The sequence below is a fragment of the Acomys minous genome (genome assembly GCF_964271855.1).
Source record: "Acomys minous genome assembly, chromosome: 2".
NCBI classification, from domain to species: Eukaryota; Metazoa; Chordata; class Mammalia; order Rodentia; family Muridae; genus Acomys; species Acomys minous.
In genome coordinates this window covers 136,017,832-136,033,980 of record NC_140484.1, presented here as the reverse complement: position 1 = coordinate 136,033,980, position 16,149 = coordinate 136,017,832, and the positions used below count along the sequence as shown (strand labels likewise).

Here is a 16,149-nt window from a genome sequence, read left to right as displayed (position 1 = left end):
AACAGGGACTTTGATATGCGACCACAGTGTATATATCATTTTCAAGTACATTGGTGGAGACAGGTGGGCAGATTAGTCAAAGAGGGGAAATCTCTGCTGCAGGCCTCGGATGCTACCTGGTGACACACTTTTGCTCAGTTGGAAAACCAGTGCTTCAGCCTGCACTTTCCCAATTATTTATACAAGGAACACAAAGACATGTACAGAGGTGAGCTTTGTAGAATTCCAGTGTTGCAGAGCTTCTGATGGGGGGGGGAGAGGCCAATACAGGGCTTCTAACAGGGCCAAAGATGGCCCCAAAGAATTTGACTGTGAACTCTAGAATTCTAGTGTTGCAGAGCTTCTGGTGGGGGAAATGGGGCACGGATGTTCTTTCTTCTAGAAAACAGTGGATTGTGCCTGCAGGCAGGCTCGGTACATTCGTATCCAAAGGCCAAGCTCCAAGTGCAGTGGAGCTCTCCTTTTGTCTACACGTTTGTCCTCTCTGTCTCCCATATATGGTAACTAACAATTGGATTGGTTATCCTAAATTAGCAGGTTATGATAATAAGGAGCTTGCCAAGGCTGCAGGTACACGTGTAGGCTAGACCACACCGTTTTCAGTTCTCGTTTTCTTTGGCCTCTGGAAAACCCCACTAATTGCTTCACCAAACTTGACAACACTCACTGACAGGGTAATCCACCAGGCCTGCAAAGGTTCAACAGAAAGGGTAGCTTCTTTTTAGATTTTTGTTGACAATGACTATTTTATGTCAAAACCAGAACTTAAAAAGTATAAAGAGAAGCAGTTGTGGAATCTAAGCAGAGAGATTGGGAGGGAGGGAGGGAGGGGTTCTAAGAAAGAAAAGAGTTAACAGGAAGGAAAACTACCTCCAATGTGCTTATCCGCTGTGCTGCCTCGGAAGCCTCAAGCAGAAATTGTACCCAATTCAGTATCTTGACCCAAACCCTAGCTACAGGTTGGGCGTGGCCCAAGAGGAGTCTGAACTTGAAGAGACCATAACTAAAATTCCCGAAGTCAGAAAGCGTGTGGCGGGGCGGCATGTCTGGGAACCAGGCAATTCCAGAGGCTATCCAGGCCACTGAATTGCAGGAGTGAAGAGAAAGATGGTGGAGCAGGAGGAGGAAAAAAAAAACCTTTTAAATAATAATAGCCAAGAATTTTACAAAACTTAACTGTCAGATACCAAATCAGGAGTCCACTTAACAAGGCCCAGCTGAATACACTTCCCCCACCCCTGCACAGGGGTTCTCTATATAGCCCTGGCTGTCCTGGAACTCAGTCTGTAGACCCGGCTAGCCTTGAACTCACAGAGATTCCAAGTGCTTGGATTAAAGTTGTGTGACATCACACCCTATTAGACATATTTATTTGTTGAGATAGTCTTTCTCTGTGCCCTGGACTGACCTTAACAAGCTTATTTTTGTTTGTTTGTTTGTTTTTTGAGACAGGGTTTCTCTGTGTAGCCTTGGCTGTCCTAGACTCACTTTGTAGACCAGGCTGGCCTCGAACTCACGATCCGCCTGCCTCTGCCTCCCGAGTGCTGGGATTAAAGACGTGCGCCACCACGCCCGGCTTTTTTTTTTTTTAAACGTAAGAAATAACATCCCTTTAGAATTTGATTTCCATAGTATCTTTTTTGTGGGTTTTGTTTTGTTTTTCAAGATGGGCTCTGGCTGTCCTGGACTCACTTTGTTCACCAGGCTGGCCTTGAACTCCCCCTCCAAGTACTAGGATTACACGCGTGCCCACCACCCATGAGCAGCTAATTTTCAGTATCTTAACTTACTCCATGAAGAACAAGGTAGGAAGACTTTTCTCTCTAGGTCCTTCTGAAAAAGGTTGGGGCTGAACATTTACTCTAGTTGTCTGTTTAAGCAAGCCTTCCTTGAGGCTCTTACCAGAGGCCAGAGCCCTCAAGGACAGAAACGGTCTCCAGTCCTGATACCTCTCCGTCCATCTTCCGGAAGTCCATGTTTCAATGCTAGGTTCAATGACGGTCTTTTTTTGCCACATCCTTGGGAGTGGTGGTGGTGGTGGGTTGGAGGTCTGTAGAGATGGCTTGTTAGTTAAGGGTATGCTTTACTCTCCCAGAGGACCCGAGTTCCATTCTTGGCACCCATGTCAGGCAGCCCACACCTGCTTGGAACTTCAGCTCCAGAAAATCTGATGCCTCTGGCCTCCTCACTCACAGAGAAGCAAGCATGTATGTACATATGACTAAATTAAAATCTTAAAACAACCCTCCCCCACACCCCAAAATCAGGATTCAGAGGTGAGTACATAGATAGGTCCTTTAATAAACAGGTATACCTTCAAGTCTCGCTTGGTACTCTGGCTCTCCTGGCTGTGTGCGTCCCCTCACAGACAGAAAGTTCATCTTAGCTTTGTCCAGTAACAGGAGCCGATGTGTAGCTGAAGATTTCCCAGTACCCACATTTAAAAAGCACGATGAAAGCTGGCTGTGGCGGCTCATGCCTGTAAGCCCAGCAGTTGAAAGACTAAGGCAGGATGCCCACTACCAGAGTTTGATGGCTGGTTTGGGCTACAGGGTTAACTTCTGGCTAGCCTGGTCTAAAGAGTGAGGCTCCATCTCAAAAATAAAGTAAAAGAAACAGCTCAGATGAGTAATAAGTTTTATTTAAAATAATATACCCAACGTATCATTATTTTAAGACAGTAGTTGGCGAGATTATTTTACATGGCTTTTATGGAAATCCAGGGTGTATTTCACAGTCACAGTATATGAAAGAGGGCGCAAAAGCCACTAGTAGCCCTTGGCTACAGTGTCAGCCGTCCAGCTGTAGCCCTTGGTAGCAGTGTCAGCCGTCCAGCTGTGCCCCCTTAACAATCCTTTCCACCCTCACACCTACTTCACACCTTTTTCACAGTTGAAGGTGAAAGCTTATAGCACCTCTCCAGCAAAGTCATAGCAGCTCACTCATTTGGAATTTGAATTTGAAAGAGAAGGTCTGGGATGGGATGAAGAGGTAGTCTAGGTCTGTAACCCTAGCAACTCAGGATGCTGAGGCACACTTAAAAGTCAGCCTGGACACCACTGCAAGCTCAACGCCAGCCTGGGCGACTGGGTAAGACCCTGTGTCAAGAAACAAAACAAAACAAAACAAAAACAAAACCCAACAACAAAACACACACACACACACACACACACACACTGCGGTTGTCAAGCTTGGTGCTGGAATGCCTACCCGACATAAAAAGCCCTGAGTTCAAGCCCTAGCTCTACTAAAGCATAGGGGTTGGGGGAGGCTAGAATAAGTCACTCTGTGAACTTGGTTAACTGAATTTCTTCCTTTTCCTAGACAATGACTGGTACTGGCTGATTGCTCCCTTCTCATCCTTATCTTACGTAAGCTCCTTTTCAAGCAAATTTTTTCCCTTTTTTTTACTACCACTCTTAAAATTATATCATGAAGGCTGAAGGTTGTGGCAGCATTTATCATGAAACCCAAAGCTACAATCTCTTCTTGAAGCCATCAAAACTATAGCAGTGAGTGGATTTTTATTATTTTTTTCATCAATGGTCAGTTTAGCTTTATTGTTACTTATCAATGGTCAGTGATTTTTTTTTTTTAAAGCACTCAATCCTATATATACGTATATAGTAATTCCCTTGCCGATTGTTGTATTTCATAATAACTTGACAGATAGCATAAGCTTGCAAAGTTAGAGGTAGTTTTGTTTATAAAGATAGATGAAAGCCAAACCTAAGAAATGAGTCAGCAAAAATCAGTCAAGTAGTGAATGTGACACATGGTAACGGTTTCCTTCAGTTGTGAACTTAACAATGGAGACAACTCAGTACAGCCTGGCCAGGAGCAGAATAAAAGGCACATACAACTATCTCAATGACCAGAGAGAAGTCTATTGAATTCAATACTTAGTAAAAACTATCGTCTAATTTATAAAGGATTTTTTTTTAACATTTGACCACAGACATCAATTAAAAAAAAAAAAAAAGTCAAGCCGTGCATGTAACCCCAGCACTCAAGGAGGCAGAGGCAGGCAGATCTCTGTGAGTTCGAGGCCAGCCTCGACTCACTACAAAGTGAGTCCAGGACAGCCAAAGCTACACAGGGAAACTCTGTCTTAAAAACAACAACAACAAAACAAAAACAAAAACAAAAACAAACAAAAAACCCAAACCAAAAACAAACAACAACAGCAAATCACCAAATCCTGTGCTTGGCCAGGTATTGTGAGATAGACCTATAATAAGTATTTGGGAGCCGAAGTGGAAGGACTAGGAGTTTGTGGCCAGCCTCGGCTACTTATGGAGACCAACATTAAAACAAAACCACAGCCAGGTATGTGCTCGTAATTAGGACTCTGGAGGTGCAAACAGGAGGATCAGTTCTCAATTTCACTGTCAGAGTTCAAGGCCAGCCCATTTCAAAACAAACAAAACCCAGCAAATCAAAAAACACTGCTTAACAGAGAATTGTGAAAACCTTTCCCATGAGACGTGTCAAGGGTGCTCTCACTATGAGCCAGTGGGGGTACACCCTGCTAGAACAGGGAGACCAGGGGTTCAGAGAGGAAACGCGTGCGTTTGAAGGGAGCTGCTCAGGTCCAGGCAGGGGTGGCAGACCTCTCAAGAGCTCGGGCGCCGCAGGGTCATTGGGACTACACAGCTGCAGGGATTAAAATAGGGACAAAGGGAAGTAGGAAAGTAATACTTGGAGAAGGTGTAGATGGGCAAGCCATGGTTTGTGACATTATAAAAGGAGACGGTGCCAGCCTCATAGTCTAAGAAAACCCCTATGCGGCGGGGCGGCACCGTCATGGAGAGGAGCAGGGAGGTGGAGGAGTCCTCATAGGCCCTGTACTCGTGTGTATGCTGCAGCCCGATCACCCAGTACCCGCTCTGGGGCTGGTACCTAGAGTAGGCACTCTGCTGGCTGGGGTACTGGCTGAAGGAGAACACGGGTTCCACGGGGGAACTGCATACGCCCAAGATCCAAGACGTCTTCCTGGTCACGTCCACCTCCCAGTAGTATTTTCCTGAGGAGAAGTGCTGAGAGCCCAGGACACTACAGTCGTAATGTTCTTCCAGACAGGACGGCTCGGACAGCTTGGCACCCACAAACCTCACCTGCCGCCGGTTCTTAGACAGGACGAGGTTTAAATTAGCCGTCTGTGGATTCAGAGTCACGTCCACTGTAGGAGAAGGTTACAACGGCAGCAGTTGAGAACGGAACACATCGGTCCCATGACTCTGAGTGTGTGTGTGTGGGGGGGGGGCGGCAAAGGAAATGGTGGTCGTGGGGGACCTAGAATTAGTTGGTTGAGGGCCAAGAGTTAGGGGGTGGAGGAAGGAGAGGGATGGACACCCAGGACCTGAGAGGACATGCAGGCTTGTTGGGGGAGAAGCATGTATCAGTTCAGAGAAGCCATGGACTCTACTCACCCCAGTAGCTTTGGACGTCGGTCAGCTCTGTAATGAGAAGAGTAAAACACGGTCAACAGAACAGATAGTGTCAGGTCTGGCATCTGAGGAGGTTCGAGAACGGTGGGGAATTCGGCGAAGGCACGAACTGGTCACCCCCGTCTCTGCATTATCTTCAGCACAGCACATCCGTGCCTCTGCAACCTCACATCACCTACTATTCTCCAATATCACTATACCTTCCGCCCTCTTCCTCCCCACTGTAGGGACTTCACACGCAAACCCTCCCCCAAAGCTACCTCTAAAGACTCTCAGCATCTTCTTCAGATCCGGCGCTCGAAACAAACTTTTCAGCTTGGTGGGGAGGGCTTGGGGCTTCCTCAGGGTCCAGAACTCGCTCCTAGTGAGAACAGACCTTATGAGAGCTTCAGAGTGTAGACTGTCTCCCCGTGCCTCTGAGCCACTGGTAAACTCAACATTCTTTCCTGGGGAAAGTCAGTATTGTGCACAGGGCCCTTGCCTGGCCAGAAAGCGGCTACCCACCATATCGCCATACACTTCAGTAGCTGATAACTTCTTAGAGCCTCACTTTGCCTCTTTCCTATTGTAACCTCTATAACATACAATAAGATTTTTTCTTTTCCTATTTGTGTCCTAAGGGCAGTAGGCTAGGAGTCCTTTGCTACATGTAAAAGGGAAACACGGTTTAAAATGTAGGTGCTGTATCACAACGTCCACCAGGAGGCGCTGGAGATGCCCATGCCCATCAGGAACCCTGCAGCCCAGCCTGAAAGAACACCTAAGGGCATGCTTTGAGGGTGTGGGTTTAGGTTTCAAGGCCAGAGACCCAGGAAGGTTGTCTTCAGGGTCTTAAAGGGTAGGTCTGTGGGCATCTTTAGATGTGACCCTGGTAGATGACTTTGTAGATTTGATTACTGAAAAGAACTTATTCTGTCCCAGGACTAAATATGTCTCAGGTCTTTGTTCTCACATGAAAGGATATGTGAGCGCTAGGTAGCAAGACCAGGATTGGAGAGCCAGGGGAGAAAGGGAAAAGTCACAGCCCGAATCTGCAAGGCTGGTTCTCAAGCCCCGGGTGATACATGGATGTGATCTCCCTCTAAGATGCCCAGCCAGGAACAACGTATTATCAAGGAGGCTGAAAGGAGGAAAGCCAGTGCCAGAGGCAGGTAGAGAGGTGAGCGGGAAAAGATCCTGTCTCCAGGCTGCGTCCTCTTGCCATACCAATTCTACTACCACGGATGCCAGCCTACTCCTCTACTTTTGAGGTCCCTAAATTCCTGCAACTCAATACACCAGTCTCAAACCTGCCTTGCCTGTGACTTTCTCCCTTTCTCAGGGGGATAACCCTACAGGGGGCCAAGAACCTTCTGTGAAACCCGAGGGGATGAACTTGCGATTTCACATACCTTCTTGTGACGTCACTCACATCCTAGGGAGGTAAAAAGACAGGTTAAGTGAAGGATCGTGTCTTCTCCCAGCTTTACCAGCCCATGTGATGACTAGGAACAAACAAACAGCCAACTGCTACAAAGTGAAGATGAGAACTCAGAGCAAGTCGTGTGCAGCATGCACCTGCACACCTGTGATCCCAGCACTTGGGAGGTTGATGTAAGTTTGAGACCAGCCTGGGTCATATAGCAAGAGCTCATCTCAAATGAAGCAAACAGACACACAAAAAATAAAAACAACCTCATCTCAGAGCAAAGCTCCTAGGGACCCATGTACAAATCTGGATAAGTTTCTTTATTTTTATAACTCTTAGGGTTTTGTTTGTTTGTTTGTTTTGGTAATGCCTGGGGTTGAAGGCAGGGCTTCATGTAAGTTAGACAAAGGCCCCACCCCTGAGCTATCTCCTGCTCCCTGTGTTTGAAATGTTATGATGTGTAAAATCAGCTGTAATTTACTACACAGCACCTGGCCCTGCAGAGTGATGAGTGATGCCAGACTTAACCTCTATCCTTGAGATAGTCACAGGTTTTATTTTATTTTATTTGTTTTGTTTTTCGAGACAGAGTTTTTCTGTGTAGAACTCACTCTTTGGATCAGGCTGGCCCACTAGGGGACTCTACTAGAGTGAGTAAAGGCAAAAAAAGGCTGATTAAGTGCTGCCTCCAGCTTAATGTTGGCATGGGTTTTTTCCCATGATGAAACTGAAAACTCCCATTACAGCAACAGAGGTTTTTCAGCTGGGACTGGACATCTTTTCCCTGGGGACACAGGGTAATGTTAAAGGGCTTTGGAATGCCTTATGGGACTGTTGACTTCTAGTGGGAAGGGGTCAGGAGTGCTGGGAACTTCCCTACAGGATGCAGCTAAAGTTTATCTGTATCAAAACATCAGTTGTCCCAAGACTGATAAAGCCTCCAGGAGAGCATTGCTGAGTACAACAGATGCTCACAAGTCCAGATAAACTTCTGGGCTACTCTTGGCTGGTAATAAATAATGGTGGGGCTTCCCTTAGCATTTGCATCTGAAGTGACTTGGGCCTGTGGCCTCCTCACAGTTCAGTAAAGAAGAGGAAGCAGACTGTTCTCTCACTTGCATCGTGATGGTAGTCCTAGCGGTTCCCACATCTGGGGTCCTGCCCGTGTCTCACCTGCAGCAGCTCCACTGTGGACCCCTGACACCGGTGCTCCAGGTCGGAGATGAGATCCTTCAGCGCCTGGCTCTGGTGGATCAGGTCACCCTCGGCCTTCTCGATGATGCTCAGCCCCTTCCTCTCTTCCACTTCCAGTTTCTTCAGTTCCCGCTGCTCCTCCCTGTCCAGGATGCTCCGCAGCTGCTTAAACTCTGTCTGGATCCGGTGTCTCTCGGGCTCCACCTGATTCTTCAAGGACCAGAAGGGGAAAAAACCGACAAGGCTGGCTGCAGGCCTAAAGGTCCTCCCTTAGGAGGAGGGTTGCGGCAGGAAGCAGGCCTGTAGGACCTGTTCTCCCGCCCTCAGCCTCAGGTTGTCTTTATCTAGGATTTGGAGATCTGTTAAGTGAGTCTTGGGCGGGTCTAGACTCCAGGAAGCTCATCTAACCTTAGGCTTCTAGCTCAGCCTCTGCTTCTAGTTTTGAGGCCTGAGAGGACTTACTGGCTCTAACCTACGGGTTAGAAATAGAATAAGATCTAGAATTACAAATTATGAGTCACATCAGGCTGGTTGGCCTGCCTGCCTGCTTTCTTTTTTTCTTTTTTTTTTTTTTTTTTGGTTTTTTTCGAGACAGGGTCTCTCTGTGTAGCCTTGGCTGTCCTGGACTCACAGCGATCCGCCTGCCTCTGCCTCCCGAGTGCTGGGATTAAAGGTGCGCGCCACCACTGCCCACCTTCTTTCTCTCTTTCTTTTGAGACAGGGTTTCTCTGTGTAACTGGCTGGCTTGGAACTCACTATGTAGACAAGTCTGGCCTTGAACTCATCCTACAATTAAAGGCATGTACCACTATGCCCAGGAAGCCATCTCTTCTCATATAATTGCCTTAAAAATCTGGGAGGGGCTAGAGAGATGGCTCAGATGGTAAGAGCACTTGCTGCTCTTCCAGAGAACTGGGTTTGATTCCCAACATCTAATGTTGGTGCCTAACTGTCTGTAAATCCAGTTCCCTCTTCTCCAGTTCCTCAGATACCCAGGCACAGGTGTGGTGCTCAGTAATGCATGTAGGCAAAACACCCCAAAACAAAAGAAAATAAAATTTAAAGCTCTGTGTGTGGCACACGCCTTTAATCCCAGCACTCAGGGAGGCAGAGGCAGGAGAATCTCTGTAAGTTCAAGGTCAGCCTGGTCTACAAAGAGAGGTCTAGGACAGCCATGGCTACACAGAGAAACCTTGTCTTGAAAAACTATTAATAATAGTAATGACGATGATAATAATAATAGAATTTAAATTTAAATTAAAAAACAAACAAACAAACAAACAAACAAACAAAACCCTAAAAACTGGATTGACTTTTGGCATGTTTGTTACCTAACTTCTACCCCAACTCCCCAGCACAAGGAAGAGGACCAGACCAGGGGAAGCCCTTCTATCCAAAGGGAAGAGACACCGGGGCAGGAAGCCCTGGTCCTCAGCTCCCATGGTCACCTCTGTTGTCCCAGATGACTTTCAAGAGAATCCTACTTACCTTCCAGGATGCCCTCTTCTCTTGGATAAGAGCTCGCAGCCTCTCAGCTTCCTGATGCTCCTTCCTCAGCTTCTTCAGAGACTCCTGGAACATGTTCTAGAAGGGACACACCAGGTTAAAGAGGGTCCTGCCTCAAACGGTCTTAGTACCTAGACACAGAACAAACTAGAATGAGATGATGCTGACTTCAGGGGAAGCCTGCCTTGGCTTCACAGTACCATCCTTCCAGAGGGAATGCTAACCAAGGGTTAGTCAGTCTTGTACAGCAGGCAGGCAAGAAGGTAAGAAAACGTTTATTATTAATCAGGAAGCCCCCTTCTAGGTTCAGCTTCTTTTTTTTTGTTTGTTTGGGGGGTTTTTTTTTGTTCTTTTTTTTTTTTTTGGAGACAGGGTTTCTCTGTACAGTTTTGGCTGTCCTGGACTCACTTGTAGACCAGGCTGGCCTCGAACTCACAGAGGTCCGCCTGCTTCTGCCTACCAGAGCGCTGGGGTTAAAGGCGTGTGCCACCATGCCCAGCTTGTACAAAGAAATTTGAGTGTCAGGTATAGTTGGTAAAGTGTTTGCCTAGCATGGAAGAAACACTGGCCACTCATAAGCACAGAACTCTGGAAAAGACAGCAGGATCGTTACCTACACCGTCAGTCTGAGGCTATACTGGGCTACCTGGGACCTGGGATCTCAAAAAAGGAAGAAAACAAAGCTGGGCAGTGATGGTGGCGCACACCTTTAATGCTAGCACTTGCGAGGTAGAGGTAGGTGGATCTCTGGGTTTGAGGCCAGCCTGGTTTACAGAGTGAGTTCCAGGACATCCAGGGATACACAGAGAAACCCTCCCTCACCCTATCCTGAAAGTGGGAGGAGGAGGAAGAGAAGAGGAAAATGACGAGGATGACAAACCACAACTACAAAGCAATCGGGTGAGAACATAAAGTGAGGTTAAGCCCCAGGACCTGTTCCCACCTGGTACTCCTGGGCCACCTCCTCCATGAGGAATGTGTGATGCCCGCGGTGCTCCTGAGATCGCTCACAAAGCCAGCAAATTAACTTCCCGTCTTCCTTGCAAAAGAGCTGGAGTTTCTCTCCATGCAGTGCACAAAGAATGACGTTGAGCTGCTTTCCGGGGACCAACACGACCTCTCTGAGTCTCTTCACTATGATGGCCAGGTGTCGATTAGGGCGGAGGTTGCCAGGCTGGTAGGTGGTCCGGCACACAGGGCAGCTGCTCTTCCCTTCTTGGCTGAGCACTGACTTGTCACTAGTCCCCACGAGGCAGGCCTGGCAGAAGCTGTGGCCACAGTCTATGCTCAGGGGTTCGGTCAGGAGCTCCAAGCAGATAGGGCAGGTGACTTCATCTCGGATGTCCACCAGGACTGCTGACGTCATTGTAGCCACTCTCTCGTCTCTCTTACCTGCCCAGCTCTGACAGGCAGGCTGTTCTTACAGAACCCTAGGGAGAGAAGGGGCGGGGGGGGGGGGGGGAGGAAGCACAGGCTAAGAAAGGAGAAACAGGAATGGATACTGTGCACGCTGGAAAGAGAGGTCAGCTACATGGGATGACAAAGGTCTCTCAGTCTAGTTCCAGCTGCTGACCTCAGCAATTCAGCACCAACTTCCCCTCTTCTTCTTCTTTTTTTTTTTTTTTGTTTGTTTTTGTTTTTCGAGACAGGGTCTCTCTGTGTAGCCTTGGCTGTCCTGGACTCACTTTGTAGACCAGGCTGGCCTCGAACTCACAGTGATCCGCCTGCCTCTGCCTCCCGAGTGCTGGGACTAAAGTCGTGCACCACCACGTCCGGCTTTCCCCCTCTTACAATCGTTTCCTCTACCTCCTATTGGATAGAAAGACAAATGGGGCGTCTGGGGAGGCCTTGTGTGAACTGCATTGTCAAGTGGCCTTTCTTCAGACCACTTAAGCATGCTTTCGGTGTTAAACATAATAAACGCATGACCGTGCCAGGACTTGTGGATTTGCTGCTCCGGTTGCAAGGGGCACCTTGCATTCTGGCATCTGCACCAATGACTTCTTCCATGCTGTCTTATTAGAAGGCAACCGCTCTAGCAAGCACCCACTAGCTTCGCTTTCCTCATCATTGCCTGGTTACCTCTGATGCTCTGAACAGTTCCTACAGAAGTGTTCAGATCCAAGAGATCAGAGCCTTCTGTTTTCTGTTCATGGTTGTACCCACATCCGTTAACATAGGACTTGGGTGAATGAAAAAGCCAGAAGCCTCCTTTGGATGATCGATCCTTTCCCATGAGCCTTTTTACTTCTTGGTTATCATTGCTTTATGCCTGCTGGGTCTCCAGGATTATAGGTGTAAAAGCTTGTAGACATGTTCACCGTCCTCTGCTCCACCCACGCCTCTTGCTCAGCCTCTTCCCGGGCAAACCAAACCAGACAGGAGAAACCACAAAAGAGGGCAGCAATAGGTTTTACAACTGTCAGCCCTTCCCGGCTTTTCACTATAGATGGGTGTTTTGCCTGAATGTATGTCTCATGCCCACAGAGGCAAGAAGAGTGCATTGGATTGCAGCTGTGAGCTGCCATACCGGTGCAGGGAACCAAAGCTGGGTCCACATTCAAGAGAAATGCTACTTTTGTTTTTGTTTTTGTTTTTTTTTTGAGACAAGGTTTCTCTGTGTAGCCTTGGCTGTCCTCGAACTCACAGAGATCCACCTGCCTCTGCCTCCCAAGTGCTGGGATTAAATGTTTATGCCACCACACCCATCGAGAAATGCTACTTTTACTTCAGGTAAAAACCATACTTGTGGGCTGGAGAGATGGCTCAGCAGTTAAAAGCACTGACTGCTCTTCCAGAGGACCCAGGGTTCAATTCCCAGCACCCACATGGCAGCTCATAACTGTCTGTAACTCCTGTTCCAGGGGATCCGACAGCCTCACAGACATACATACAGTAAAATACCAATGTACATAAAATAAAAATAAACGAATAAGAAATATTAAAAAAAAGAACCCCCCAAACCATACTTGCAATACATTAGCCTCTTGAAATCTTCACCCTATGAGAGAATCTATGAGAGCATTAACTGGCAAACAAACAAATTGTAGCATACCCATACAATGGTATATTACTATCAAAAGACAAAATTACAGGGGCTGGAGAGATGGCTCCTTAATTAAGAGCACTGGCTGCAGCGCTGGGCGTGGTGGCGCATGCCTTTAATCCCAGCACTGGGGAGGCAGAGGCAGGCGGATTGCTGTCAGTTTGAGGCCAGCCTGGTCTACAAAGCGAGTCCAGGACAGCCAAGATAACACAGAGAAACACTCTATGTCTTGAAAAACCATTACAAAAAAAAAAAAGGCACTGGCTTCTCTTCCAGAGAATTGGGGTTCAGTTCCTAGCACTTAATGGCTAATCACGATGGTCTGTAACTTCAGTTCCAGGAGATCTGACACCCTCATTCTAGCCTCTGAGGGAGCCAGGTACAAGAGTGGTGCACAGACATTCATCCAGACAAAACACTCATCCACATAAGACTAACTTAAAAAGACACTAGTAGTTATATACAACCTCCCCCTATGCTGCGACTGGAGCCAGGGCCTTACACTGGCTAGCATGGGTTCTATTGCTCAGCTACACTCGTTCCCAGTTCCGCAAATCCAAAATGAGTTCATGTGCAGTCCTACAATCCAACACTAATCTGGACCAAAAATGACTTACAATAGCTTACCTAGGCCAGCTGTTTACATCCAGGGAAAGGGAAGTGACTGAAGTGAGGTGACAGTCAGATTGGTTCTGACGGTTGAGCACTACTAATATAGTTGCTTCTGATTGGCAGGGACTTGGCTCCTTGCTACAAGAGTAGGCTGCAATCTATTTACATATCAAGTTAGGGTACAGTTCACTATATAGCCTTAAAGCCAAACTTAAAATGCAGGATGGCAGCTTTAGGGCAAACTCAATAGTGACAATTAAATGAAACTGTTGATAAATGAAACATCATCTGAAAGCACATCAGTGAAAGCAGACCCAAGGTTTCTAGTGGGGATGACTGCACACGAGAAGAAAGATTTTCTTTTCCATTTTTGTTTGTTTTTTTTTCTTCCCGAGATAATTTCTCTGTGTAGCCTTGGCTGTCCTGGACTTGCTTTGTAGACCAAGCTGGCCTTGAACTCATATGACCTTAGTTTAATTTTTCAAAATGCTGTGGATATTGGCATGAGAGTGTCAGAACCATTGGATCTAGAGTTACAGACAGTTGTGAGCTGCTATGTGGGTGCTGGGATTTGAACCCAGGTCCTCTGGAAGAACAGCCAGTGCTCTTAACTGCTGAGCCATCTCTCTAGCCCCAGTTTTAAGCATTTCTAAGTTTACCTTCAAAGAATAATTCGCTAAGAATAATTCGCTATGCATTTAAACATTTGTTAACACCAGACATTCCAAAAACACTGCCCCACACAGATAATTCTACTCTTCTAATTAGGCTAAACATTTTTATTTCATCTTTTTAAAGGATAGAATGTAATTTTTCCTAATTATTACGACTGTGGTTATCTCACTTGCAGTTCCTAATGTTAAAAATCTGTTACGTTGTTAACTTATTTAGACATAGTAAGTAAAGTTGTATCTTTGAAAACTATATCTAAAGTATATATAACACTTTTGTTTTGTTTTGTTTCAGACAGGGTTTCTCTACGTAACAATCCTGGCTGTCCTGAGCTCCCTCTATAGACTAGGCTGGCTTCAAACTCACAGCCATCTGCTTGACTCTTGTCTTCCTTCCACTGCTGGGATTAAAGGGATACACCACCACGCTGTGTTCATATTTAACACTTTTATTACCCCTTTTCTTTTTGTCTTTTGGAGACACAATCTTTAGTATCCTATGCTGGCCAGCAACTCACATTTTAACTGTGGATGACCTTGAACTTTGGATCGCCCTGCCTTGCCTCCCAAGTGCTGGTATTAAGGGCGCACACACACCTTGTCCCATCCCCCCACCCTACCACTCTGCAAGCATCCTAGAGCACCAGCACTTTCTACTTCTCTTTGGTACCTGGGATCCAACCCAGGGCTTTGTGTATGCTAGGCAAGCACTCTTCCAACAGAGCCACACACCCCAACTTCTTAAGTGTGTTGTTTCCACAGTTGTTTTGATTGTGCAGTTTTAAAAGTTAGGCACGGAGCCGGGCGTGGTGGCGCATGCCTGTAATCCCAGCACTCGGGAGACAGAGGCAGGTGAATCGCTGTGAGTTTGAGGCCAGCCTGGTCTACAAAGTGAGTCCAGGACAGCCAAGGCTACACAGAGAAACCCTGTCTCGAAAAACAAAAACAAACAAACAAACAAACAAAAAGTTAGGCAGGGGGGGTGTCAATCAATCATAACTCTGAGAATTTACCAAGCCCCGTGTTTTACTGTGTGTTTAGAAGTCTGCCCCAGCCAACTCTCACCAAAACTCTAAAATCTACACATTGCATTGCGCAGCCCACGCTATATATTAAAACTGTTAAAGCGCAGAGGCTAAGTAACAGGCTCAGAGCACACAGTGTACAAGTGTCAGGTCCTGTACACACACAGTACAGCTGTGACACCTACTCTCTTAAGCATGCATTTGTCTCAACCGACTGATGAAATACATGTCCGGTTGCTGCGTTGGTAGCTGAGGCACGTAACCTTAGTACTAGAAAAGAGGATTGGAAGCCGGAGGGTTAGCAGAAGGAGACATCTCGGTCGGGGAAGAAAGTAGGTAGATTTTACATACATGCTTATATAATACATAAATACAACGCTCCCGATCTCAGCGAACTCGTTCACAATAAAATACAAATGATCACCTCACTGTCGCCGGCCGCCTCCGTCAGAAGGTGACGCAGGTGAGTAACCGGCGGTAGGCACCCCCAGAGAAAGGTCTACAGATGTGAACAGCATCCTGTAGGCAAACATCTCCAGAGAACATCCGGAAACCTTTAATGAATTACGAGGGCCACAACTGGGCCTCCCTGGGGTCTTTTCTCAACTCCGCCCATCTTGCCTTGGCTTCCTCAGGAGAAGGCCAGGGTTCCCAGCTCAGGCTTGCTGCAACCGGTGCAGACCAGGGCGGGGCAGGCCGAGCGGCTCACCTCCTAACTATTCCTGCTATTCCTGGGAGAAGTCAGGCCTGCCGCGGCCGGGGGAGGGGCGCGGGGGGGGTGGCGATAAACCTACTTCCTGGAGCTGTGGGGCTGGAGCTGGGGGAGGGGATGCTGACCTCTGAATCCTCTCCGAACGCCAAACGGGAAACTTCCAGAGTAGCCGTGCTTTTGCCTCCAGAATCCAGGTTCAACGACTATTTCTCCCTTACACTGTTTATTCCTAGCTGCGAACGCGCCTCTTCGATTCTTCCCAAACTCAGGAAAACTCAAAAGCTGCAGTCCCGCACTCTTCCACGCGTGAACCCCAACCCAACCTGTACGGCGGCGCAGACTCTAACACACCAGTGGGACAGCAGCGACTGTCAAGAAAATGGGTTTGCTCACCAACCTGGAACCCGTGGCCTGGATCAGTACCAAGGAGTTGCAGCCGGGAGACTGCTCTCTTCGTCCCAAAGCCGGACTCCAGGCAAAAGGGGCGGTGCTGACGGAGGAGGCGGTGCTGCCTCGGGGCTGACT

The 16,149-nt window shown here is 47.4% G+C and overlaps 1 protein-coding gene across 4 annotated transcripts; it reads right to left on the bottom strand.

The window, feature by feature from the left end:
• Nucleotides 1-2,620: 2,620 nt before the first annotated feature.
• Nucleotides 2,621-16,128, bottom strand: TRIM6 (tripartite motif containing 6). Of its 4 annotated transcripts, XM_084752342.1 has the most exons (9): nucleotides 15,337-15,718; nucleotides 15,098-15,182; nucleotides 10,502-10,988; nucleotides 9,541-9,636; nucleotides 8,032-8,262; nucleotides 6,842-6,864; nucleotides 5,711-5,811; nucleotides 5,433-5,459; nucleotides 2,621-5,182 (listed from the first exon to the last, which is right to left on the bottom strand). In XM_084752342.1, exons 3-9 carry the CDS (start codon nucleotides 10,922-10,924, stop codon nucleotides 4,617-4,619), a joined length of 1,467 nt encoding a protein of 488 aa, XP_084608468.1. In that variant the 5' UTR covers nucleotides 10,925-10,988; nucleotides 15,098-15,182; nucleotides 15,337-15,718; the 3' UTR covers nucleotides 2,621-4,616. The 4 variants fall into 4 exon arrangements, with proteins under 4 accessions (XP_084608468.1, XP_084608466.1, XP_084608467.1 ...); XM_084752340.1 differs by lacking the exons at nucleotides 15,098-15,182; nucleotides 15,337-15,718 and adding an exon at nucleotides 16,022-16,128; XM_084752341.1 differs by lacking the exons at nucleotides 15,098-15,182; nucleotides 15,337-15,718 and adding an exon at nucleotides 15,750-16,123.
• Between the last annotated feature and the right edge of the window lie 21 nt (nucleotides 16,129-16,149).